The sequence below is a fragment of the Hirundo rustica genome, chromosome 2 (assembly GCF_015227805.2).
Source record: "Hirundo rustica isolate bHirRus1 chromosome 2, bHirRus1.pri.v3, whole genome shotgun sequence".
In the NCBI taxonomy this organism is placed as follows: domain Eukaryota; kingdom Metazoa; phylum Chordata; class Aves; order Passeriformes; family Hirundinidae; genus Hirundo; species Hirundo rustica.
In genome coordinates this window covers 11,589,569-11,614,244 of record NC_053451.1, presented here as the reverse complement: position 1 = coordinate 11,614,244, position 24,676 = coordinate 11,589,569, and the positions used below count along the sequence as shown (strand labels likewise).

At 41.5% G+C, this 24,676-nt stretch overlaps 1 protein-coding gene across 3 annotated transcripts; it reads right to left on the bottom strand.

Annotated features, from left to right (window-relative positions):
- Window positions 1–241: 241 nt before the first annotated feature.
- C2H21orf91 (chromosome 2 C21orf91 homolog) lies at window positions 242–19,056 on the bottom strand. Of its 3 annotated transcripts, none has more exons than XM_040055927.2 (5): window positions 18,999–19,056; window positions 18,479–18,608; window positions 5,502–6,017; window positions 2,322–2,384; window positions 242–1,274 (listed from the first exon to the last, which is right to left on the bottom strand). In XM_040055927.2, the coding sequence occupies exons 2-5, from the start codon at window positions 18,600–18,602 to the stop codon at window positions 1,114–1,116; spliced, it is 864 nt and encodes a 287-aa protein (XP_039911861.1). In that variant the 5' UTR covers window positions 18,603–18,608; window positions 18,999–19,056; the 3' UTR covers window positions 242–1,113. The 3 variants fall into 3 exon arrangements, with proteins under 3 accessions (XP_039911861.1, XP_039911859.1, XP_039911860.1); XM_040055925.2 differs by having other exon boundaries at window positions 18,976–19,051; XM_040055926.2 differs by lacking the exon at window positions 18,999–19,056 and adding an exon at window positions 18,951–18,976.
- Between the last annotated feature and the right edge of the window lie 5,620 nt (window positions 19,057–24,676).

Below are 24,676 nucleotides of genomic sequence, written 5' to 3'. Positions count from 1 at the left end.
GCAATATTTTTGGCAGAGACTAAGATTTCTTGTCATGGTAGACTGATGTAAGTTTAAAAAATGCAAAGGCTGTTCTGATTTATAATGTATCATTACTACTTGCAGAGTAGTAATGATACATTATACACATATCTTCAGAACTTTAAATGTAAATATATATATAATATACATATAAATGTATACTTCAGAACTTTTATCAGTCTGATCCAACTTTATAAAGAAATCATAACGAGGCAGTGTAGTATTACAAATTTATTGAGTTTCATCAAAGTAATTTTTCAGCATTGAAAATTTCACACATATAAAACAACTTCAACTTCTATGCATTAAAACCAAAGTATGGATTATTTTTTTTTAATTTAAAGCAAGTGCTGTGCTTTTTTTTAAACATCTCATGAACCAAATTCTTCAGTTATAAAGCTGATAAAAATAAGTGATACACCACTAGAGTTTTTTCTTCAACATGTGAAATTCATCTCTTTGGGAAACAATATTTTTTAAAATTGTATCATGAAAGATACAGACCTGAAAAAGGATAAACAATCATACACAAGGCATAAATGTTACACAGAGTAATTCAGACATTTTATAAAGAGATCTGGAAAAGTACCTAAAATAGTGATATTTATTTAGTATAAAATTTCAATAATAAAATATTGCTCATAATAAATAAAAAACCACGAGTTTCATTAATACTGTTCTCCCCTTTAAAGCTCTCTTGGATGTAACACGATCAGACCTGATCAAAAGTCAAATTTTTATTTTGTCCTCTGTATGAAGGAGGCAGGTTTACAGGCTTCAGGTCATTCTTTGCTAGAAACAAATTCATTATAAACGAAACACAGAATTAATTTCAAGGCTCATGCGTAGTTATGGGAAAGAAATAATAATCCCCAAATGTGAATAAACCATATTACAGTAGATTTTAATACCCAATATATTTGCCCTTTTTGTTAAACCCGAAGTGGAATAAGACTTCCCGCAGATTATGAATACAAAGAGAAAGCTGCCCAAGTTTTCTCAAAAGCTTCTAAATATGGGGGCAGCGGTACTTAATGGTTATCAATGCTGTTAGGGACAGTTTGCTCCAGGGGGGATGGAAGTCGTCTCCCTTTATATGGGGACGTTGGATTTCATCCCTGCTCTTCCCATCTGCAGACAGGGCAGTTTGGAGCAGTTCTTCAGCAGCTGCTCGATGGCGATGTGGCGCACATTGAGCTCGGAGGCCAGGGAGTCCTTCTCCTGGACCTGCTGTGTCAGCTCCTCAAACACATCTGCAACAACAGCACTGGGTCAATGCACTTGGTCCCTGTACTGACACAGGCTTAGGAAGCAGTGACAAACAACACTGGGGAAGAGGCACGGACATTTAAGCGGGATCATGCACTGGAGCTCTGCTTTTCCTGGTTCCAGCACAGCTTTGTATGCATTGCAAACTGAGCAGCATCACTTCGTTTCTAGTAACAGACAACTTGAGCCAAGGTGGATCAGTTTAGAACTCCAAACAAAGCTGGGCTTCAGGCTCTGGCCTGGATCAGCAGTGGCGTGGCAGCAGGACCAGGGGAGAGATCATCCCCCTGTGCTGGGCACTGGTGAGGACACGCCTCAAGTCCTGTGTTCACTTTTGGGACCCTGACAGCAAGGACATGGAGGTGCTGGATCATGACCAGAGAAGGGAACAGAGCTGGGGAAGGGTCTGGAACACAAGATTAATGAGGAACAGCTGAGGGGGCTCAGCCTGGGGAAAAGGAGGCTCAGGGGGGACCTTATCATCCTTTACAATTGCCTGACAGGAGGGTGGAGCCAGGTGGGATCAGGCTCCTCTCTCAGGTAGCAAGCGACAGGACGAGAGGAAATGGAAAGTTTGCACCAGACAAAGTTAGACGGGATATTAGGAAACATTTCTTCATGGAAAGGGTTGCCATGCACTGAAACAGGCTGCCCAGGCAAGTGCTGGAGTCACCATCCTTGGAGGGATTTAACAGACAGGGAGCTGTGGCATTTAGGAACCACTTGGTTTAGTTGGGGACTCAGCAGTGCTGGGTTAATGATTGCACTTGATGATCTTAAGGGTCATTTTCAACCTTAACAATTCTATGTTGCTAGTCAAATTCTCAAAGAGAATTTGCAGCAGCAAAGCAGATTACAAAGTGAAAGCACCTATAAATCTCTCTGTACCATACACTTCCAAGCAAAAGAAGAGACTTCAGTGAAAAACTTAACTGACAGAAAGGCAATCAAAATTTTGTTTTTAAAACCAGACCTTTTTTTAATGATAAAGCACCAAAAACCCAAAACAAAGAGTATTAAAAAATTCTCACCCTGGATTTGCTTGAGCAGTTTTTCATTAAGTTGCTTTAACTCTCCAAGAGTCATTGTAGTCACTGCAACAATAAAATCTGTTATTACTACTACCAAAGTCACATAAGCATCCCTAAGCAGACTCCTATTTTCTCAAGATTTCTCCTAATTGCATCCTAATAATCAACAAATGCATGGCAGCAAGTCAGAAACAATAGTATTTATCAGTCATTTGAGGAAAGTTTGAAAATTCTCTTTTTAATGTTGACACAGACAAGCACATACTCCATTAGAAAACCCTCTCTTCAATGTCAAAAAGGTGGAAAATCAAGCCCTGAAAACAGCAGCATCCAGAATCAGAACTTCTTGGCACATTTAAATACTCCACCCTCCCCTGACTGCAAAACATGATTTCCCCAGTGTAACCCCTCCAAGCAGATCTGTTTAACTGTGGGCAAGGGGATGAGCCTGAGGTATGTCCTGTTACATTTCCCAGCCTGCAAGAAGCAGCTTCCTGACAGAATTTTCAGCATGTGGCTCCGTTTTGGTTATCAAAGTTTGTGCTTTATGCATACAAGAATATCAGACACAGTTTCCAGTGAGTATCTCAGTGACAAACTATGCAGGACAATCCTGGCTTGATATGAAGACCAGCATATAAAAACAGGTTTCCTTCTATGCTCCTGGTGAGAACTACAAGATCCTCTGTATCATTCAAAAGCCCTTCTGTATCTCAGGTCGTGTGCATGGATCATCCTCATGGAAAATACACCTTAAGCCTCAGAGGAGGGAAATGTGAAAGTATTCTTCACTGACCTTGATCAACAGCAGGGAAGCACTGGCCTGCTTCCTAGGATTCCCTCAACCCTGCAGTTGTCACACATGGTGCCATGCCTTGCCGCTGAGATGCCCTCGTCACCATGGTGAAAAGCAACAATCTGAACACCACAGGGGGCACAAGCTTTAAGACCTTGCAATTCTAAAATACTGTTTTTAAACTTCAGCAAAGCTGTTTCTGCTACAGCTTAGCAAAGCTCTCATTGCATACTTGAGAGAAAAAAATGACATTGCAGCTTTTTTCTAGAGATTTCTCTGTGCAAAAGGTTTCTACATGGCAAATCTGAAGTCCAGAGTTCTAAAAAAGATGAGTTTTAGCTACCCACTGGATTATTTGATTATGCTAAGCCTTCCCTTTCAAACTTTCTCACAGCTGGCAGTTGTGGGATGTTAAATTCCCGACAGTACTGCCAAACCAAAGAAGCTGGCGATAGCTAAGACTTGGTACTTGAGACATAATCCCAGCTAAGAATAAAACAGATTCACCTTTCTCCTCCATTAGCCAGATAAAATGGTGCTTCTTCCTACCTTCAGCTACCAATTGGCCTGAAAAGTCCCTTCTCACACCTTACCACCCTCTAAGAACTATGAAAATCCTGACCAAATTTAATACAGTAATTAACAGCTTAAAAGGTCAATTTTCTTTTCCTCTTTTATACCAGTGGTAGGATGTTACTTCCCCATTTTTCAGTATTTTCATTAACATTTTGTCATCTAGCAGACAGGCTGGTTCACATGTTTCATTTGAGTGTTTCGGGACAGGACTGCTTCATAGCACATTATTCTGATACAGAAGGGAAATAGAGAAGGCACAGAGCACTGAATTTAAATGGTAAAACATTATTCCATCCACAGCTGAGGTAAATTCTGAAGAAATACTGGCCAAGCTATTTACAGTTCCATTAATACTTTTTTCAGTAGACAGCTACGTTGTTAAGAGTGAAAGCACTGAAGTAAGAAGGTACCCAATTCTGGCAGTCTAAGTTTTCATCCAACATAGAAACTTTATATAATCAATAAGCCTCCAAAACAAATGTCTTTTAAAGGTAAATACTGGAAAATACAAGCAAAAATGTCTCAAAGCTGCATGATGTAGTCATAACAGAAGAAAAAACCTGTTATTGTGTTCAATGCAGATTTATGTTCCCATCCCAAAATCAAAAACTGGAGATAAATTCCCAGTCACTAACTTCAGTTAGACAACCCCATAAACCAGGTCAAGCTTGCATAATTACTTCTTATATGCTGTCCTGATTTATGTAATCCCAATTCATGAGTCCAGCAGACAGGTGGTCAAAAAGCCCAGTGTGTCTGGTTTGATTTGTGGCTTTAAGGTACTAATTCACTAAAAATGCAGCATGACACATCATGCAGCAGTTAAGTAAAATCCTTTAATAAAGAATGAGAAATGACTCAGCTTTGCAAGGACAGAGTTGTCAGTTTGTTAAAAAAAATCTGGGAAGCTAAAGAAGCCAATTCCAACTTTTTACGGTACTGCTTTCTCTGGCTCTTCTGACTGATTTGGAATCTTCTGATTCCATTATTACCTTGTTTTTCACCATGTGTTTTTCCCTGGAATATTTTATCAGTACTTTTATTTACTTAATCAGGTCTTTTGAAGTTCAGAAACCCTGTCCAATTATTTTCCTGATCTACAAAAGTAAGAGTGGACATATACCAGTTCAGGACCAAGTACTGCCTAAAATGCAGGATGGTAAGAGCACATACCTCTAAGAATCCATTCCTAACACATATATCTTATAATTTTCTGTTATTTTCACTATCACCACAATCATCAAAAGATAGCTCAGGTCTTCTGCTACAGCCTTTAAGAGGACATGGTGGCAGAAGGGCCTTCCCATTTTCTAACGCTCAAGAAAACACAAGGAAAAAACTAATGCAGTAAAATGCACAACAAAAGTCTGCTACTATTAAGATTATTTCACAAGTTTGCTCTGCTACATGACCTCTAATTTCCCCTGTTGCTTAGAGCAGGTCTCTGAGAAGTGTAACTCAGGGCACTGTGCAAGTTCAATAAGAGAGATTTGCAGGAGCTGAGTAACCTCCACCTCCACAGGCAGGGCTGCACAACTCCCAGGAATGACGTATTGAAATTACCTTTTTTTGCATAAATTAGACATATCCTGTGTCACATTGTGCTACAGCTATGAGGAAAATCAAAACAAACAAACAGCAGCCAAACCACCCTATCTGCTCAGGCAAGTAGCTCTTTTTTCCCCATAGATTTTATACGCTGGATTTCAGGATGAGAACTAATGGCCTGTGGAGACATGAAGTGGTCAATAGGTATTTGAAAGGATGCCCTTGCTTGCTAGGCTGCGTGTAAAAGGATGTATACTCACGTTCCTCCTTGCTGTGTTGAGGATGCCTCCTATGAACACTGGCAAGTGAATCACTTTCAGCTTTTTCAGCTTTCTGGACTTGGCTGCGGTTGGACCACAAAACGCTGCTGCAGCAGAAGGTAGCACCGAGTCTGAAATCCGTGGATTCTCTTGGTTCCAGCAGAGTCTGTGAGCAGCTTGAGATGCCACCAGATTTCCCATCTATCCATTTTGCAGAGTATCTAGGTACTGGAGACTCAAACTGTGGGAGTAATTTTCTATCAGTCTGATGTCTGAAGCTAAAAAGCTGGTGTTGGGACGGTTTTGAGCTTTCAGAATCAGAGTCTAAATCCTTGTTTTGTGCGTATTGTATGATCCAGTTAATTTTTTTGCTCAAGATATTTTTTACTTCTGCATAAGGACTTTTAGAGAGCTTTGATCGTGGACAGTCCTGATTTGCTATTAAATGGAATTTTTCAAAGCAGTCTCTGTGCCCCCTTAAAGATCTTGTGTGTAGAAGATCTGACTTTGGTACTCCTGTAAAGACACAACAGAAAGAAATTCACTTACTGCTGATTTTTAAAAATCTTTACTCACAAGCAACCAAGAAAACAAAAACCTTTAGCGATGCTTTCCTAATAACAGTCTTATCATTGAAGCAAACAAGGATACCTCAGTCTAAAATTTGTGAAGTCTCCCTCAGGCTTGAGTCCTTGTCACGCAAAGTGTTTTGCACACCATAATCTCTAGAGCAGGCCTTCAGCCTGTGCCTCTTGCACGCTGACAGAGATGAGGCAAACTGACAACTCCACACATGCTGCATCACCCCTACACACAAGTGTATAAGCTGCGGAAGTAGAATAAATCCAACTGTGTATCAGCAAGTTCTACAGAACGATCCTGAAGAGCATTTTGACAGCACTCATACAAGCACCCATCTTTTATGCATAATGTTACGAACCATCTGCTCAAATACTGCAGAGTGCTTGTCTCATTCAAGTGGTCAAACGTAACTCAGACTTCACTCGTTGTTTATTATTTTGCACTGGTACAAGCCTGCAGCCTAGCCAGGAAAGCAAGCTCCAATACTGGCAATGCTTGCCAACATGAAACTGCCCTGAAATTCATTTGAGGTGCGCTGGTTTTGGCTGGGGTAGAGTTAATTTTTATCACAGTGTAATATGGGGCTGTGTTTGGGATTTGTGCTGCAATGTTCTCTTTATCACTGAGCAGGGCTTACACACAGTCAAGGCCCTTTCTGCCTCTCTCACTACCCCAACAGAGAGTGGGCTGGGGGCATGCAAGGAGCTGGGAAAGGACACAGCTGGAACAGCTGATCCTAGCTGATCCAAGGGATATTCCACACCATATGGCATCATGATCAGTGTATAAAGCTGAGGGAAGACGGTAGAAGGAAGGAGGGAATATTTAGAGCGACGGTGTTTGTCATCCCAAGTCACCGTTACGCACGACAGAGCCCTGCTCTCCTGGGGATGGCTGAACACCTGCCCAACCATGGGAAGGAGTGAATGAATTCCTTATCTTGCTTTGCTTGTATAGGCAGCTTCTGCTCTCCCTTTGAAACTGTCTCAGCCCACAAGCTGAAATTCTCTCCCCAACCCACTGGGGTTAAACCATGACATCACACAAGATGGATGTTTATTCTCCTCTTTGCTCATCCTCCCTCAAAGACTGTTCAAATAGCTACAGCAGGTAATTGAAACCTCTAAGTAACTGCGAGTGATTGACAGGTTAAAAAGGAACACAATCTGTGAAGTTCTGCAGTTGGTGAGTGAACACAGATGGTATGAGAAATGACTATTCCAGAAAGTTAATAGTGCCCCAGTACAAAATTACTTTCTGCAACTTCAGTTGATATTTATTTTTCTTCAGATTCACCTACACATTTATTTTTCTTCAGATTTAGAATTCAAGCTTGGAGTAATGAACAGTTTGTCTTTTATCTCAGTACTCCACATCCTAATTGGGAGGTTCCCAATACAATGAAAACTAATTCTGTCTAACAAGTTTGTCACTGTAAATAGCAGTAATACTCCTGTGAACCAGAGGTTGAAAGTGCTTAATACTGAAGTATTTAAACCAACAAACAATATAACTGGATCTCGGAACTGGGCAACATGAACCACCCTGCAGCCATCCTATCTTTCAGCCATTAAAAGTGACTAAAATAAAAGAAAAAACATGAAATGCAACAGCTAACAAAATCCGGTAACAGAGACATTTACAGACGATTAGAAGAAAGCTACATGTTACAACAAGTCTCAGTTCTATCTGATTTACTCTCTTAAATTCTTGTGGTAAAGTATAATCTCCCCACCCCAAACAATTAGCAAATGCCTTTTTTTTTTTTTTTAAGTTACTGAATCCCACAAAATCTCACACTACTCTCAAAACTAAACTGAAAAGGTAAATTTTTTAACATGAAACTGTGAAAACAAATCCAAGCACTTCATTTTGATTATCTCACTTGCTGGTAACTGCTGTTTGAAGTCAGAGAGTTCAAACATCAAGATTAACCATTATAAATTGCTGATTTTCCACTCTTTGGGCAGCACTGAAACTTAAGTGAATTATTTTCTGGCTGAGTTTTTGAGAGCACACACAATTTATGGGGTAAAATGCCTAAAAAAAGGAAAATAGAAGAAAACAGCGGTGGAATTTATTTTGTTCTTAGCAGCACAGGAAAAAAGGTAAAATTACAAAAACAGACGTTCCTTCTGTTCATGAGGCAACTATTAGAAGAAACAAAACTCACACACTAATCAGAGGCACTTTTTAAGAAGGAAGTTCTGGAGTAAAGTACACTCTGTGCCCCCTTTCAGTGAGCAGTCAAAATTCTCACTCCAAAACTCAAAATACTTTTCAGCCTCTTTCAGCAAACAGATATTCACCAACTTTTCTTAAGCTTTGCATAATCTGCTGCCTACTTGCAATGCTATTTTACCTATTTTTACAGAGACTTAAAAAACCCCAACAAACATTTCTACTGAAAACATGAAAGACAAGTCATTTGTTTTCATGACTTATCAGCACCATTTAAACAGAGCAAGCCTGCTTAACTCAAGCAGCATGATGGAAACATTCAATCTTTAAGCCATCAAGGGAAAGCCAACACTGTCAAGTGAAATTATAAGGCAAATATATTCACAACACTACACACCCTAGAAAACCAGTGATTTGTTCAATGTTATTTGCTTTACCCAAGTGATTCTTCAACATTCTACTTTGCTACTGCTTATAGTGCTTTCTTTTACTTACAGAAAATAATCAATGGGCTGAAAAACACGTTTTGCACAATTTTCTATACAGTAACACTCAGGAGCCCACCTAACAAACACACACACAACAAATGACAGAATACTGATGGTATCACTTAAAAAAAGAAATTCCTTTGAGACTGCTTCATTATTTCAATGAGAATAAATGTTACTTGTCCAGTAGGAGAGGCACATGAGACCACACAAAACAGCCAACACAAAAATTATTACAAAAAAACAGAACAAGTGCAGCATGACTTCATGAAGCCCCAAATGAATTATGTCCAAGTCTTAAGCTCAAGGTTATTCAAGCCTTTCCTTCTGATGAATTTATCTTTTAAGAGTTCTGAACATTGCCAACTTCCCCATTCTAGAGTCATGCTGCTCAAAGAGATCTGTTTTATCTGAACTCAGTAATAGATTGCCTGAAATGAGCAATTATTACAGAAGAAAAAAAACATGCTACTTCAAGAGTTTAAGCTTTGCTTTTTAAATGCCACACGTTGGCCACAGTGTCCCTATTTCTAAGCACAGGGCATGTTATTGCAAAACATTTGCAGCATACAAGAGCAGAATTTACATCCTACCCCTTCTCTTACTCCACTGCAAAACCCCCCAAAGGTGTCTTATCTAAAGAGTCTTGAATAAAGTAAGGAACTGAAAATGTGCAAAACCAAACCAATTTTGTAGAGAACTGTTAACAGACCTCCTTCAGCTTTGACACAACTGGCTTGGATTTTTACTGTACCAATCACACACAAAACTAAAACAACTATCAATCTCTCTTTTGTCCTAAGGTGACAATTAGTCCTTTCCTATGCAGAGAGCTTCAGCCATAACCTCCTGGAAGAGCTGAGCAGGGACAGCAGCTGCTGTGCCAGCACAAACTAGCAATCACATACCAGAATTACAGCAAGTAAGGGTATGATTCTTTGGAACAAGTCCTTCTGTTGTGGGCAATACCATCAGCTTTATGAGGCAGGAAAGATGTCCATTTCTTTTCAGGAAGACTTCATACACCACTCAGATTACTTTGTGTTTTCCCCTTCATCACAACTGCAGAAAAAGCTACAATCTGGTGAGCTGGCACGGACCAAGTGATATATAAAGATGATGCAGTTTTATTGCTTTATTCAATACTATACACCAGGAGATGAATAAAGCACAGCAAAATTTCTGTACTAAACAAAAAGCAACACTGTAATTTTGATCAACAGCTATTGTGATTTCTGGGGACTTTCACAGAGTTTCAGTTCCATCTTCACATTTCTGTTTGCCAGTATCAACCTGAATCTTTCTTACTATTTGTCTGATTCTTCAAGACTGCAACCATGAAACCATCAACTTCTTTCCCCCCCCTCACATTTGCAGATGTGTGTACATTTGCCCCTTGTCTTACTTTCCAACAAGAGGGTTGCAGACTATGTCCAAGTATGTCCTACACTTCATATTTATTTTTTCATAAAAGGAAAAAACTCCTCAAAACGCAACAAAAAACCCACAACCACACAGAGTAGGAAAAGTTTAATCTGTAGGGAAAAAAGAAAAAAAAAAAAATCCCCCCAAATTCACTAATATCTAGAAGGCCATATCCAACAAATTTAAGACAGCACAGATGCTATTAGGAAACAAGCTCATGCCAGATATCATTCCTCAAGTGCGCACAATCCACAGGCTGATGCCAAAACTCCAGACAAATCATAAAACAATGGAAGCACTTACAAGCCATTATTTGTTTCTGATTCTAGTAACTCATGTGTCCTAGATGAAATATGAACATATTACTTCACTCAACAGTATGTTTGTATACTGACTTGAAGAACAGGACTTCCTACCTAAGTGCCTAATGTTTAGGCAAAAAAAAGTCAACCCAAACCCTGACTATTTAAATTTGCAAGCTATGCAAGGCAGGCAGTCAAAATGACTCCTAATCCACTCCTACAAAGTAATTTATAAATGCATGACTAGCAATCAGGCAGTTTAATATGCATTTTTGAAACTTCCATTTATTCCTAACTATAAAGTAGCTGAGAGCAGGGAGACTATTTACCAGACAACCAGGTGAGCAATCACATCTCAACAAATTCTACCCCATTTAAAGGCATTTATACTTGAAAGTAAATGAGTTTCTGTCATATTAAAGCTTTTTTGCTTTCTGGAGTTTTTTCTGAGGGTTAAGAAACCGACAAAGACTTCTTCCTGCCTTTGCAACTGATTCACTGAGAACTATGTATAACTCTTCATTACAAAGACACAGAACTAAATAGAAATGTTTGCTCATTTTATATATGTTTATATAAAGTTGGCTAGAATAGCTGTCTTATTTGGAGATTATAATAGTAATCAACAAGTGCAATTCAAAAGGAAAGTTCTTGAATACCAAGATTATTCCACATCCCTTCAAAAATGTTTCCATAGAAAAAAATGAATCAGTGATCATTAGCTGGCTTGTTTATCTTCAACAGTGAATTTTTTTTTTTTTTTTTTCATTTGTTTGCTATTCTCTTTAAAAAAACCCAAATAACTAAATTTCTTATTTGGGCTTTCAGATTCATCAGCTGGAAATAACTTAAAAGGAAGCCTGCATTCCCTTCTTAGCAATTTCTAATGTAATGCTATAAACAAATTGTTCTTTGCAATGGTGAAGAGCAGCTGAAGTGGAAAATCCCCCTGAATCTAAGATGAACTAAAATTAATAGGAATACTAGTAGACACATGAATAAGTTTGTACTACACCATTGGTTAAAGTCCCTTTGAAGGATTTACAATTACTCATGGGTAAGATTGATACCTGACTCCAGTTTGAGTTAGCTGTGGAGACCTGCCTTCACAGCCAGTGAAGAAATGCTTCTCAGGCACAATTCAGCTCATTTGAAACAGTGAACTCCAGAGAGACTTGAGACACACACCTCTGCTCTTCTCCTTTAATCCTAGAGCAAGCAAGAGCCCTTGCCAGCAGCTGCCCACTTTTCAGAGCCCTGGTCTTCACTGTGTGTTCTGAGATGTTCCAGCTGCTGCTCCACTCAGGAGCACTCAGGAACTGGGATGTTCAGCCAGCTCATGGAACAGCTCCTGGACGTCTGTGAGTGTCCACAAGGAACACAAAGATCAGATGAGCTCCGGTGTGGTTTACCTTGTGTGCAGGGCCAAGACCTGCAGCAGACTGAAAGGCTTCACAAGACATAAAATGTTCATGTTGATCTATTTTATGCTACTGCTATATAAGCTATTTAAGAGGCATGCTGAAAGAGGGGGGTTCTCAGAAAAGCAGATCCCAAGACCTGTTCAAAATGCACGAAACACAAGTAGCCCATGATAACCTCAGACAACAAGTTTCCTACACATCTAAATGACAAGGACAGGGAAAACTGATATTCTCCAGCAGTACAATTCTGCCAACACTGGAAAGCAGGATGATTAGAGATGTGTGTCTCCAGTACATCTGCCTGACAAGATGTAAAGCCAACCGCCATTTTTAAGCGTTTACATGCAATCTCATTTGAGAGTTTTATCTTATGATGTATTAGACTGGCTAGAAGGAAAATGCCAATGCCATTCATTAACTTCTAAAACCTGACACTTTGTAAAGACTAGATATTATCTTGTTCATAAATTAAAGTTCTGTCCTTGCCTTCATATGATAATGCCAGAACTTTCCATACATCAAGTGTGCACACAAATCATCTCCCACTTCATTTCTTTCAGCTCATTTGTATTTTAGCAGAGAGCAAAGATAGAAGAGAGATCCAGCTGGCCCCTTAAAAATATTTTTAAGAATAATTTTCCTTATAAACTATTTTACTAAGAAGAGTTTGCTACTGTATTAAACAAAACACTGCATTCTGATGAAAACTTCACTACAGAAAATATTATGTTACACGCTTTGTAAGAAAAGTCAGTTAAATAGACCTAGAAGAGAGAGTGGAAGTCATAAGCCGGTATTTCTGTAATCTGGATGACGCCAGGTAACAAATACTCAATTATCTTGCTTGCATGGACAAACCTCCCGAATTTACACATTAAGAACGCAAAAATGTACTTATTGAACCAGCTCCACAGCATGACATTACTCAGTGGTACTTGTACAGCGTTCAGAGTAAGAATAGCATCTCCAGTCATGTTCAGACTTGAATTTGTAGTTAAGAGCTTTAGTGGAAACTGCAGCTAATTTCATATGTCCGTTCAAGTTTGCAGAAATGAGTCATACCCCTGGCCTGCAAATGCTACCTTGAAACAAGTTCTTATCTGTCTAGTCTAACAGGCAAGGATGGAAATTTTTACTTTTTATTGCCAGAATTTTAGTGTTTATCATTTCATTAACACTGAAAAAAAAAGCATGTGTAATATTCTGGAACAGAATTAAATCAAACAGTGATTTCCACTTATTTCAACTACACCTTACAACACATTTTTTTTCAGTGAGATATTCTTCTGTAGGGTGTGAAAAGGAAAAAGTAACTATGAAATTTGAGTGCTTACAGTTTGCAACAACTAAACCCACACCCTCTTTTTTTTTTTTTTTTTTTTTAATTAACACAGAATGAGGATATTATACAAGATTTTATAGATCTTACCAGGAAAAAAACTATGTGGTAAGACAGACTTATTTATAACATCCTTGTCTCAGCCTGGAGACTGAGATGCACTAACCTGATGCTGAAATTGCCTCAAAAGCTGAGTCTATATGCACTTTAAAGGACCATGGAAACTTAACTACTTCCATCAGGGGAATGGATGCCCAGTACTTACACTGTCTCTTATATTACAGGACCTGGGATAGGAACTGTCATTTGCTATTCAGCTGTTCAGCTCTAAACAGAAATGGAAGTGAGCCAGTTTGTTTGTCAGCCAGCATTCTCCAAGATGTCATCACAGTTAGCAGCACTGGACAAGCAAAGGAGTAAAAAATCATCTCAAACAATCACATTTTCCAATTCTATTACCATTTGTCTCCATTACAACCCTTGAATGTGAGAAAATGCAGGTTTTTAAATAATTCTTCATTAAGAAATACCAGCATAAACCCAGTTAAAGACAGATACACTATGTAAAATAATGTAAAGGTAAGCCATAATTATTACTGACTTTCAAGTTTGATGTTCAAACAAAAACATTCAAGTATTAAGATCCTGAAGTCGGGATTTCCACCGGGGTCCAGAGAATCCCAGGACACAGCTGCTGTGTGCAGTGCCTTCCTATGGGAAGAAACCTGAACACCTCTAAGCAGCACCACAGGCAAGACCCCGTGGCTGCTGCTGTGTGAGGGGTGAGACACAGGACACACGGTCACACAGAGCCACAGACTGGGATGGGTTGGAAGGGACCTTAAAGATCATCTCCTTCCAGCCCCCTGCCATGGGCAGGGACACCTTCCACTAGACCAGGCTGCTCAGAGCTCCATCTCACCTGTCTTTAAAACATTCTAGAGATGGAGCATCCACAACTTGGAAATGCTACAACTGGAGTTCCAAAACACCGTATGCAGGCAGAGGATTTTGTTTTGTTGATGTACACATTTAGAGACAGTTTTTATACATACACAAGCATGTATTTTTGACTTTTCATGCACTTCTCCCTAACTTTGAAGTATCACTGCAGATTTGTCGTTAGTACTGTATCTCTGCTAGCAGAGTTCAGTTAATATTTTTTTCCATATTCTAATGAAATTAAAAAGAAGAACTTTGCTTCAACTAGCACACAACACGTGATTTCCTGGCTTATGCAAACCGGTCACATATGAATTTAAAACATTTCCTGTTTCAATCCACTGATTACTACTGTGACACCTACTCAGAGCAGTAAACAATGCACGATCTCTGATGTTCGTTTTATGCTCACAAAGCAAACGGAAGCAAACAAACTCAGAAGATCCTCCCCACCAGGATATTCTAAACCCCATGTAGAACTTTAAAAACACTGTCCACAATCCGCTTCATTTTTCAAAATGTTGAGTATTTCATATGTGTACTTATACTTACCTTGTAAGTATATTTTAAATTTAGGAAGCGTATTAATATTCTGTTATACCACCTGACTATGAAGCTTCAGACACAAAAGCTAGTTTGGCAACAGAAATATTTACATGCAGCTTAGTCCACTCAGCTTCCCTGACCGTGAATCCTCAAACGAAGTGAGCTGGATGAGCCAGTGCAACAGGAAAAAAATACTGCCCTTCCCAGAGACAACACACCGCTCCCACCCCTTGTAGACTGAAGACCAGAACTACTAAACTCTCCTGAGCATGCTGCTCCTTCCTTGTTCAAGAAAGACTGATGACATTTAACAGGGTTAAGTTTAAACCTGCATTATTTGCTTTAATTATTCCAATGCCCATGTTCTCTTTTCTTCTGCCCTTGCTACCAGTTTCAGTCAGCATCAGAGAAATAGATCCTATAATCCACCTGTACCACTCCTAAATAAATTCTGGGACAGACACCACAGCTGATCTCCCAGTTACACTCACACCAGCAGTTTCTGTGAATTAACTGAACTTATTAAGAAGCGTAATCACAGCTTAGGCTGAGATACTAAAATACTAAAAATCTACTATTAGAAAAATCATGATGGAGACCTGATATCTGATAAAACCCAAAGGTTTTATGACACAGTAACTGACTTCCTTATTCAGAAATTCAACAGTTATTTAATCAAGAGAGATCACAGATTAAGCTTTCTGTATATTCTCTATAAAGGACTATAAGAAAAACTCAATTTCCCACCCCCCCCCCCCCCAGTTATGGAACATTACCAAGATACTGTCCAAACATAATAAAGGTTACAAATAAACGTTCCATTGACAGGAAAGGAAGGGCTGAGCCATGTCACAACACTAATCCAGAAAGGAGTCATTATTAGATTTGGGGATGGTCTCCAAGTTCTCCATTCCTAATTCCTCCTCTTACTGATCCAAACCAATTAACAACATCACCCCTGAGACATGGGCAAACCTGTGTCAGCTGCTGAACTCACAAATGCCAGGAGATGCAAAGATTCACCATCACTTGATTACGCTGTAATTAAGTGCAGCTAAGAAAATTGTACTTCTGCAATATTTTGTTCATAGACACTTGAGAAAGTCTGTTTCATCTGCATCAGTTCCCAGCACATGGATTTACCATGTCCAGGTTTAAGCATGTTGGCATGAGGGGAAACAGAATTGTCCTTATCAATTTTGTTAAAGCATTACAGTATGATGGCCTGCTAAAAAAAAGAAGGCTTGGAAGCCTGCTTCCAGACTTTCATACCTAGACTCACAAATCAGGTCAGAAAAGACCTTTAAGATCGAGTCAAATTGCAAATCTGATTGCCAAGCCCACTGCTTGTCCTTGCACATCCATCTGTAAATGTTCCTTCTATCCCAACCTAGCTCCTGCTGCAAGACTGCACGGTCAGGAAAGATGGAAGAGGTGCCATGCATTCCAATTAATTCACACAGCACTTAACACATGGAAGTTAACAGGGTGCTGCAAACAGTGGGAGTACTCAAGCATCCTGCAAGATGCTGAGCTGTGACTAATAGCCTGCCTGCTCTCCAACAGTATCTATTTCCTGCTTCTCCGAGGGAGCAGTTCCACATGCACATCAACACCAAAAATGAGCAAGCCTGCCTTAGCTGTTGCATGAGTATCTTTTTAGAACTGCCTAGTTCACTTCCTGAAATACTTAATGCATATATGGGTTTTAATTGCTGACAGTTTTAAATATGATGCTAAATAAAAAGACAAACGATCAGCAAGATCGACACTCATTTGTAAGTGGGATAACACATCTACAAGAGTGGATGCAACTTGCTGATTCTGTTCAACCAGTTTTAACGCATCTGAACTCCATTAAAACATAACCAGGAGGTCAGTATGAAAACATCCAGTACAACATTGTGCTTTAGCGAATTACCCAGTTCATGCTGTACCCAGGGCTGCCAAAGGACTTTTTTTAGACACATAAAAATCACCAAAAAAAAAACAAAAAACCAAAACACCACAAAAAACCAACCAGGAATGTAGAGGTATGTCAAAAGTAGGAAAAACGTGACCACAGGTATGGTAAAGAGCTGACTCATGCAGTGGTTCAGCTAAAAAGCCTTATAATGACTCTATCTAAAAAGTCACTGAAACAGCCTCTGCCACCTTTAAGCCTCTGCTCCCTATGAGCAGTAACAGCACATCTTCTCAAAGTAGCACACAAAAGACAGACTACCAGAAACTGAGGCATTTTGATGCTGACATGATCAAGGATATGTATACTTTTATTATGCAAAATAAAAGAATTGCAACGGCCTGTGTAACTTCAGGGAAGCTTTTATCACTATTCTATTCCAAGCAGCCTCCTTTTAAAATTAACTGGAAATTTAGAAGATTATGCAAAGCTCTGCACAGATTAAGTCTTTCCTACTATCAAGGCTATTTAGAGCAAAAAAATCCCAAACCTGTTCCACTTAAAACACATGATCACTTTGTAAAGTCACAGCCATAACAAGCAGCTTTGACAAATCCACAGCTTATCTCGAACAACAGAGCACAGGAACCGTCCAGCAATTTTTTAATGTGTTCTATCACTTTCAACAGTTTCAAAACAGAACTAGATTAGTAATGTAATAGAAGCACTTAATTATCATTGTGTGGCTATGTTTTTAAAGCCTACAGAGAGAAACATCCTCTGTCCATATTGAGAAGTCTAAACCTAACATTCTAACACAATAAGAAAGACTGACAGGTTGTGTTAGAGAGCTGCTCTTGAGTTTTAACAAAAAGTGCAAGTACACAGGCATGTCTCCTATAAACAAAATCAAAAAACATGGCAACTACTTCTGAAGTATCACAGCACTGCTCAGACTAAAATACACTGCCTTCACTAGCAACAAAAGCCTACTATCTGTTATCAAGAAATGATAACATAAATGATGGGACTACTCACGTAACACTGTTGAGGTCTTCATATTCAATTGCCTCACAGCAACATAAATTACTCTGGGTAGTCATATCTACATAAAATTGCTGAAGAGCTATCTAGGTAAGTGGAAGAAGTGATTTGTTGCTCCAAAGCCATGCAATTTGACTTAAAAAAGGGACAAAGATAATCTACTGCTCATTCATGCATGAAGAAATGCAACAAGATGGGGAAATTCTTTACCAAAACAGGTTTAAAATTTTAAAAATACTATTCTGGAGGCCAAAAGGGGCTCACAAGATTAGGCTTTTAAAAGATGGCCAAAATTTCTACTTTGTAATTTGCAGACTTTCAGAAGCTTTGATAATGAACCTTGTTTTATCATATTACACATACCAATATTTTATGAAAACGAAAGAAATAATCCCCTGAGCAGATCTAGTGAAAGTAAGGTGATTTGCTTCCAAAACCCCAAACATTATGCTATAAAATTTGCAATTTAGGCTTGCTTTATACATACATCCCCTCAAATTATTGAGCAAACCCAGCGAATAAAGGCAGAATGTGATTCAGATCCCGAGTTCAATATCTGAGGTCTAATGCCAGGAGGTGTAATAAACACCAGGGCATTTCAGAGGCTCTGGAAAGGGCAGGGGGCTCACCTTTAGGTCTGGAGGAGCAGCACCCCCCTTTACAGGAAGCGAGCTGGAAAACAAACTGTTTTAAAACTTTCTACAGACAGACGCTTCCAAACCCGCGACTCGACGGCAGCTTTCGGGGGAGCCGGCGGTGCCTTCAGCCCCTGGCCGGGCTCGCCCCCGCTCCCAGCCTCACCTTCGATGTTCAGCTCGAAACAGACGTGGCAGAAGGAGAGCGTTTCCTTCTCGGTGCCCAGCTTGCAGACGCTGCAGATGTTGTCATCGTCCAAGTCGATGCTCACGAACTGCTCCTCGTTCATAGTGCCCTGGGGAGGGAGACGAGGGCCACAAGGGACGGGAGGGTTATTGCTGCGCGCCGCAGAGGGGGAGGGCAGGGGCGGAACGAGGGCGGGAGCGTCCCGGCAAAGTTTTCCCTTTAGAGAAACTGAGGCCAGGCCGCACAGATGGGGCCGGCGCGGACCGAGACTTTCCCCTTTTCTCGCCCGAAGGCTGCCCCGTCCCATCCCGCCCTGCTCCCCAGCAACTCCATCGCCAGCTCCATCATCGCTGCCCATTCCATCCCTCCCTCCCTCCCTCCGAGCGCCAGCGGCGCGGACAACCCAGCACGGCCCGTACCGCGATATCCCCGGGTCTGCCCTATCCCCTACCGCTATTCCGATCCCGAATCCCTACCGCAAATCCTAGTCCCCGCTCACCGCCGCCCGCCCCGGCCGCGCTCCGCTTTGTCCGCCCGCCCGCGCCGCCGCCGCCGGAGCTCTCGGCGCCGGGCACCGCCCGCCGCTTCCGGCCGCTACCACGGCCCGGCTGTGCGGGGGGGCACCGCGGGGCCCGGGCGGCGCCCCACCGCCCCCGGGCAGCTGGAGTCGCCTCGGAGCTGGGCGGCGAAGCGGGAGGAGCGAGAAGCTCCGCTTTCCCCGGCCCTCCCAGCGGACAGCGCGGCGGAGAGCGGCCGCGCTCCCCCGGCAGCACTTGGTCTGCGCCGCGCGGGCGGCGAGGGCGGGCGGTGTGGCGGCGCTGCCGCTGTGGGGAGCGGGGCTCTGTGGCGTGGTTGACCCGCATCTCGTCTGCGCCCGGGGACAGCGCTGGTGCTGAGCGCGCCCGGCAGCCGGGGAGATTAGGTTTTGTTAGCGGTGGGGGCTAAAAATAATAATAAAGAAAAGTACCGTGATGGAATATCGATTCCGTTCAGGAACCGATATTAAAACCCGGCCAGGGCTCTGCTGGCGCTCCGAGGATGAAGCCACAACCGGTCACAGAAGCACAGATTCTGGGTACGATTGGAAGGGACCACAGAGGGTCATTGGTCCCACCTCCCTGCCCAAGCAGGGTCATCCCAGAGCACATGGCACAGGATTGCGTCCAGACTGCTCTGGAGTTTCTCCAGTGAGGGAGACTCCACACCCTCTCTGGGCTACTTGTTCCAGCATGTCTTCACTTGCACAGTAAAGTTCTTCCTCAAATTTAGGTGGAACTTCCTGGGCGCCAGTTTTTGCCCATTGCCTCTCTTTCTGTTGGTTGGCCACACCGGGAAGAGATCGATGGTATAGTCTGGGGAATTTCCACAATTGACGGAAGTTACGTACAGGACATTCCTACATGTCAAAGTGGGATTATTTATGACAAAGCTAAGTAATCTTCCAGAGACTCCTGTGTTGAAACACATCTCCGCAGTTTTGATTGTTACTTTCACTGTTTTCATGGGTTTTTTTCTTTGATTTTATCAACAAAGGACAAATGCATGTGATGCCATCCAGAGGGATCTGGACAGGCTCAAGAAGTGGCCGATGGGAATCTCATGATGTTGGACAAGATGAAGTCCAAGGTGCTGCACCGGGGTCAGGGCAACCCCAGTCCCAGTCCAGGCTGGGGATGAACAGACCCAGAGCAGCCCTGGGAGAAGGACTTGGGGGTGCTGGTGGCTGAGAGGCTGGACATGGCCCGGCCGTGTGCGCTGGGAGCCCAGAAACCCCCGTGTGCTGGGCTCATCCAAAGCCCCGTGGGCAGCAGGGCAGGGAGGGGATTCTGCCCCTCTGCCCCGCCCTGCTGAGACCCCACCTGCAGGGCTGCATCCAGCTCTGGGCTCCCAGCACAGGAAGGACAGGGAGCTGCTGGAGCCAGGCCAGAGGAGGCACCAAGGTGATCAGAGGAGTGGAGCAGCTCTGCCGTGAGGAAAGGCTGAGAGAGAATTTGGACTGATCAGCCTGGAAAAGAGAAGGCTGTGGGGTGACCTAATTACAGTTTTCAAGTACCTGAAGGGAGCTCACAAGAAAGATGGAGAGAGACTATTTACAAGTGCCTAGAATGACAGGCCAAGGGGGAATAGCTTCAAACTGACCAAGAGTAGGTTTAAATTAGATATTAAGTAAAATTCTTTACTGTGAGAGTGGTGGGGCACTGGAACAGGTTGCTTGAAGAAGTTGTGGCTGCACCATCCCCAAAAGTGCTCAAGGCCAGTTTGGATTGGGGTTTGTGCAACCTGGTCTAGTGGAAGGTGTCCCTGCCATGGCTGGAACTAGAATATCTTTGAGGTCCTTTCCAACCCAGGCCATTCTATGCTTTTATGATTTTCTGGGGGGGAAAAAAAAAAAATTAAAAAAAAAAAAAATATATATATATATAAAAAAAATAAATAAAAGAAGCCCTGCACTGTGCTTTACCACACTTGGGGCAGCAAGCTGACTTTAGATTTGCTTCTGTTGGAGGATGATGGAGCGTGTTTAATCACAGAACTCATTGGAAACTTCCTCAAACTGTTTCTGCCACAAGCTGAGAACTGGGAGAGGGGATGCATTTCCTTCTCCCCTTGTCATCTGCTTTTATGATGAAGGGCAGCAAAGAAGCGGCACCTTGGCTTCATTGCTGAAGAAATATTGAGACAGAAAGAGGGACATCAGCCTGGGGTGGAAGATTTAGAAACAGAAAGGGGAGACTGGACAAATGATGGTAGAGCTTTATAAGATCTATAATTATTGAAGTATTTTCCCCTCCAGAATCTGATGTCTATTGAGTCTCAACAGCTCATCACCACAGTGCAGCAGCAGCTGCTGTGAAATCCAAGGGCAAAAAAGTCATGAATCTTGTTAATAAATGACATGTGGGAGACAGTATGGCTCTCAGTAACTGAGCTGCTTTTCTTGTCAAATACTGCTCTAAAATATAGAGGTCACTGCAGTAAAAATAGTAAAGGAGAACTAATGTTTCAGGTGCAAATTTCTGATAAAAGCTAGCAAATACCAAGATGAAGATTATGAAACTGTGGCTGCTGCCCTTGGTGTGGTTTATACATATTCATACACATTTGTTTTTCCTCCCTTGGTTTATCAGTGCATGTAATTCTAGCTAACAGTTTACTTACACTGGAAAATTATTTTAGTAGGAAAAAAATCTGTTCCATCTTTCTATGTTTCTTTTTCCTTACTGAGTTTGCGTTTTCTTACCAGGGAGTGATCATGTTTCAGTAATTCCCACTGCTTCACCTTCCCCCAGCTGCTTGGTCATGTTCCCACACTGTTTTCTCTCTGTATTTCTGTGTTTGTGAGGTGACACAAGGGACTGGATCGCTGGTTTAAAGGAAGAGAGTTGATTCTGCCCCAGGCTGATTCACTGTGCTTCAAAGTGCAGCCCTACAAGCACTGGGGTGAGGCAGCTGAAGGGGTAATGAATAGATGACAATGAGTACTCTGAACTCTGTATCACAAAATCATGGCTTGAGCTTCATCAGGGTTTTCCCTCCAAATACTGAAATGTTGGAAATGAAAGCTTGTGGCAGCGTTTTATAGACATACTGAGTTCCAGTTTTGTGAGCAAAGATTTAGGAATTCTAAGGCTAAAAGGCATTTTTACTGAAAAATAGTGTTAAACAGGAATCCAGGGGGAGGTGGGGCAAAATACTGTGGTGGAGATCCTCAGTGGAGACCACGAATAATATTGACACTGCCTAAATGGGAGTATCTATGTAGGTTTGTATAGTAAACAATAGTCAAGGAATGAGAAAAGTTTGTCCAAAAATTTGAACGTTAGACTAGGTGAAGTAGGTCTGCCTCCCTGAAAACTAGGAAGTAACATATTGAAATCAGCCTGACTACTTTGTCTGCCCTCTCTGCTCTCCCTTCTGCTCTCCCCTGGGCTTGGGGATATTTTTCCCCTCGGTAGATCAGGCAACTGTGGCTTTTCCAAACACTCTGGCAGATCTTCATGTTCCTCAGGCATTTCTGTCTGCAGTTAATAAACACATGATTTTTTTTCTCCAACTCATTTGTTTTGCCCTTTTTTTTTTTTTTTTTTGGTGTGTGTGTGTGTGTGTGTGTGTGTGTGTGTGTGTGTGTGTGTGTTCTGATGGATTTTTTTCCTAGTTTCTTTTACTTGTTGCTGTCCATTTTTTTTTTCTTTTTTAATGGATCTTTTGTTCTTGTGTTATCTGGCCTTTCCTAGTTTATTTTATCTTTTACCCCTGGAAGACAACTATAGATAGGAATTATTTGCTGTACCCCATATCCTGTTCCCACTTGTCTATTTTGTGACCTGCTATCTTTTTATTCTCCTAGTCCTCTTTCAAAGTTCTTCAGTGTGCAACCTTTACTATAATGTCCTATTTAAAATCTTTATTGACTGGTCTTTGCCCCCTTAGTATGTGGCATAAAACATAATTGAAAAGGAGCAGTTCCACATTCCCTATCCCTGCCATTTCCTTTGTGTTGGATCTGGTGATCCCATGGCTGCTGCAAGGTGAAATGAGTCACTGAGGTGATACAAAAGAGAAGAAAACAAAATTAAAAAGAAAAATCAAAGTCTTTCTTCACCAGCTCATTGAAATGTCTCTATATTCAGCTATATCACTGCTAGATGTGGTGCAAGGGTTTTTGGGGTGAGAATGCAACTGACTGTTCAGCAGCTTGAAATTTCATCAGATTTGATGTAATCACTGGTTTTATCTCTTGCTCCTGGTCCTTCTGTTCCTTCATCCAGTCCCTTTACTTCATCCTCCCTCCAGGCCCTGATCTCACGATCCTCTCTTTTGGCAGCAGTGCTGGTGAAAGCATTCACTGCTTCTACCCATTTTCCACCCTGTTTTTTTAGGGATATGTGCTGAAAAGTAACCAGCATCTGTCAGATTCCTGATCGGTTTCCTGCATGACTGCCCAGACCCTCAAGAGAGTGGTAGTAGAGTCAATTTGAGCCAACTGCCTGAATACCTGGGTAAAGACGGACCAAGTCTTTCTTCTGCCTTTTTCTGGTTTTCTCTTTTTCCCCTTGTGACTATTTTTCTCCCGTCCCTTTCCTCCATGTCACTCCATGTTTCTGCCATATGAAACCACACAGTTTCTCCACTACTCTTTCTGTAAAACCCCTGTCTGTGCTGAAGCACACTACCAGACTTTACCTCTTATCTCTTCTTTTTCTTCCCAAGCTTACTGAACTTCATGCTTTCATTAAGATCTCCTCCTGTGGAAGTTTAGTTCTGTCCATTAATCAGGGGCAGAGGATATAGGGCTGTTCATAATGCTCAGTAAACTCAGCACTGGACTTGAAGAGACACTGCAAAGGAAAATTTCAAAAGCTTACCATAATACCCCTGGTCTGATTCACAGATGACATCTCAGCAAAGCAGCGAGAAAAGGATGGGTTACTCATTGGTTTTTGGCTTAATGATTGGCCTCTGAAATGAAACATCAAGCTAGTGTGGAAAAGTATTCCTTGGAAAGTCATGCCCTGTATTTTTTTGAGTTTGTAAAAACAAATCTGTCACTCATCTAATAGGCCACAAAATGAAGGAAGCTGAGCCAACCTCAAATTACACAGAAGTCACAGCGAACAAGGGTGGAGCAACTGTTTGTGTCTTATAAACAGAGACTTGTAGCAGGTTGCTGGCTACAGTGGATCACAGACATGATAGATGAGTTTGTGTGCATTCAAACAAGTCATGAACGAGACACAGAGGAGGGGAATGATTTCTATGCCTGGTAAAGGTAAAAGGCTTTCTAGTAACTAGTTTATCCTGATTTTCTGTTCAGAAGAACACACACAGGATTTCCTAATACTAACGAGATCTCATTGATTAATTGTAATGATGAAATAGCACTTAATTTCTAAGTGGTGTTTATGCATTCCTTTTTCATCCATAGATTTAAATATCCTTTACAATGCCTCTTGCCCCTTTAATGATCAACAGTGCTCTTTAAAGCTCTTTAGACTTCTTTTTCCAAGGTTAATGGAATGTGTTGTCCACTGCCACGGCCTCGTTTCTGTCACTGCCTCGTTTCTGTCACAGCTTCATTTTCCTTCTTAATCATCACAACAATCCACAAAGTTGTGGATGTCTGCAAGTCACAGAAAGTGCTGTCCCAAGCTGAGCATGCCTTCCTCCTGCCCAGAT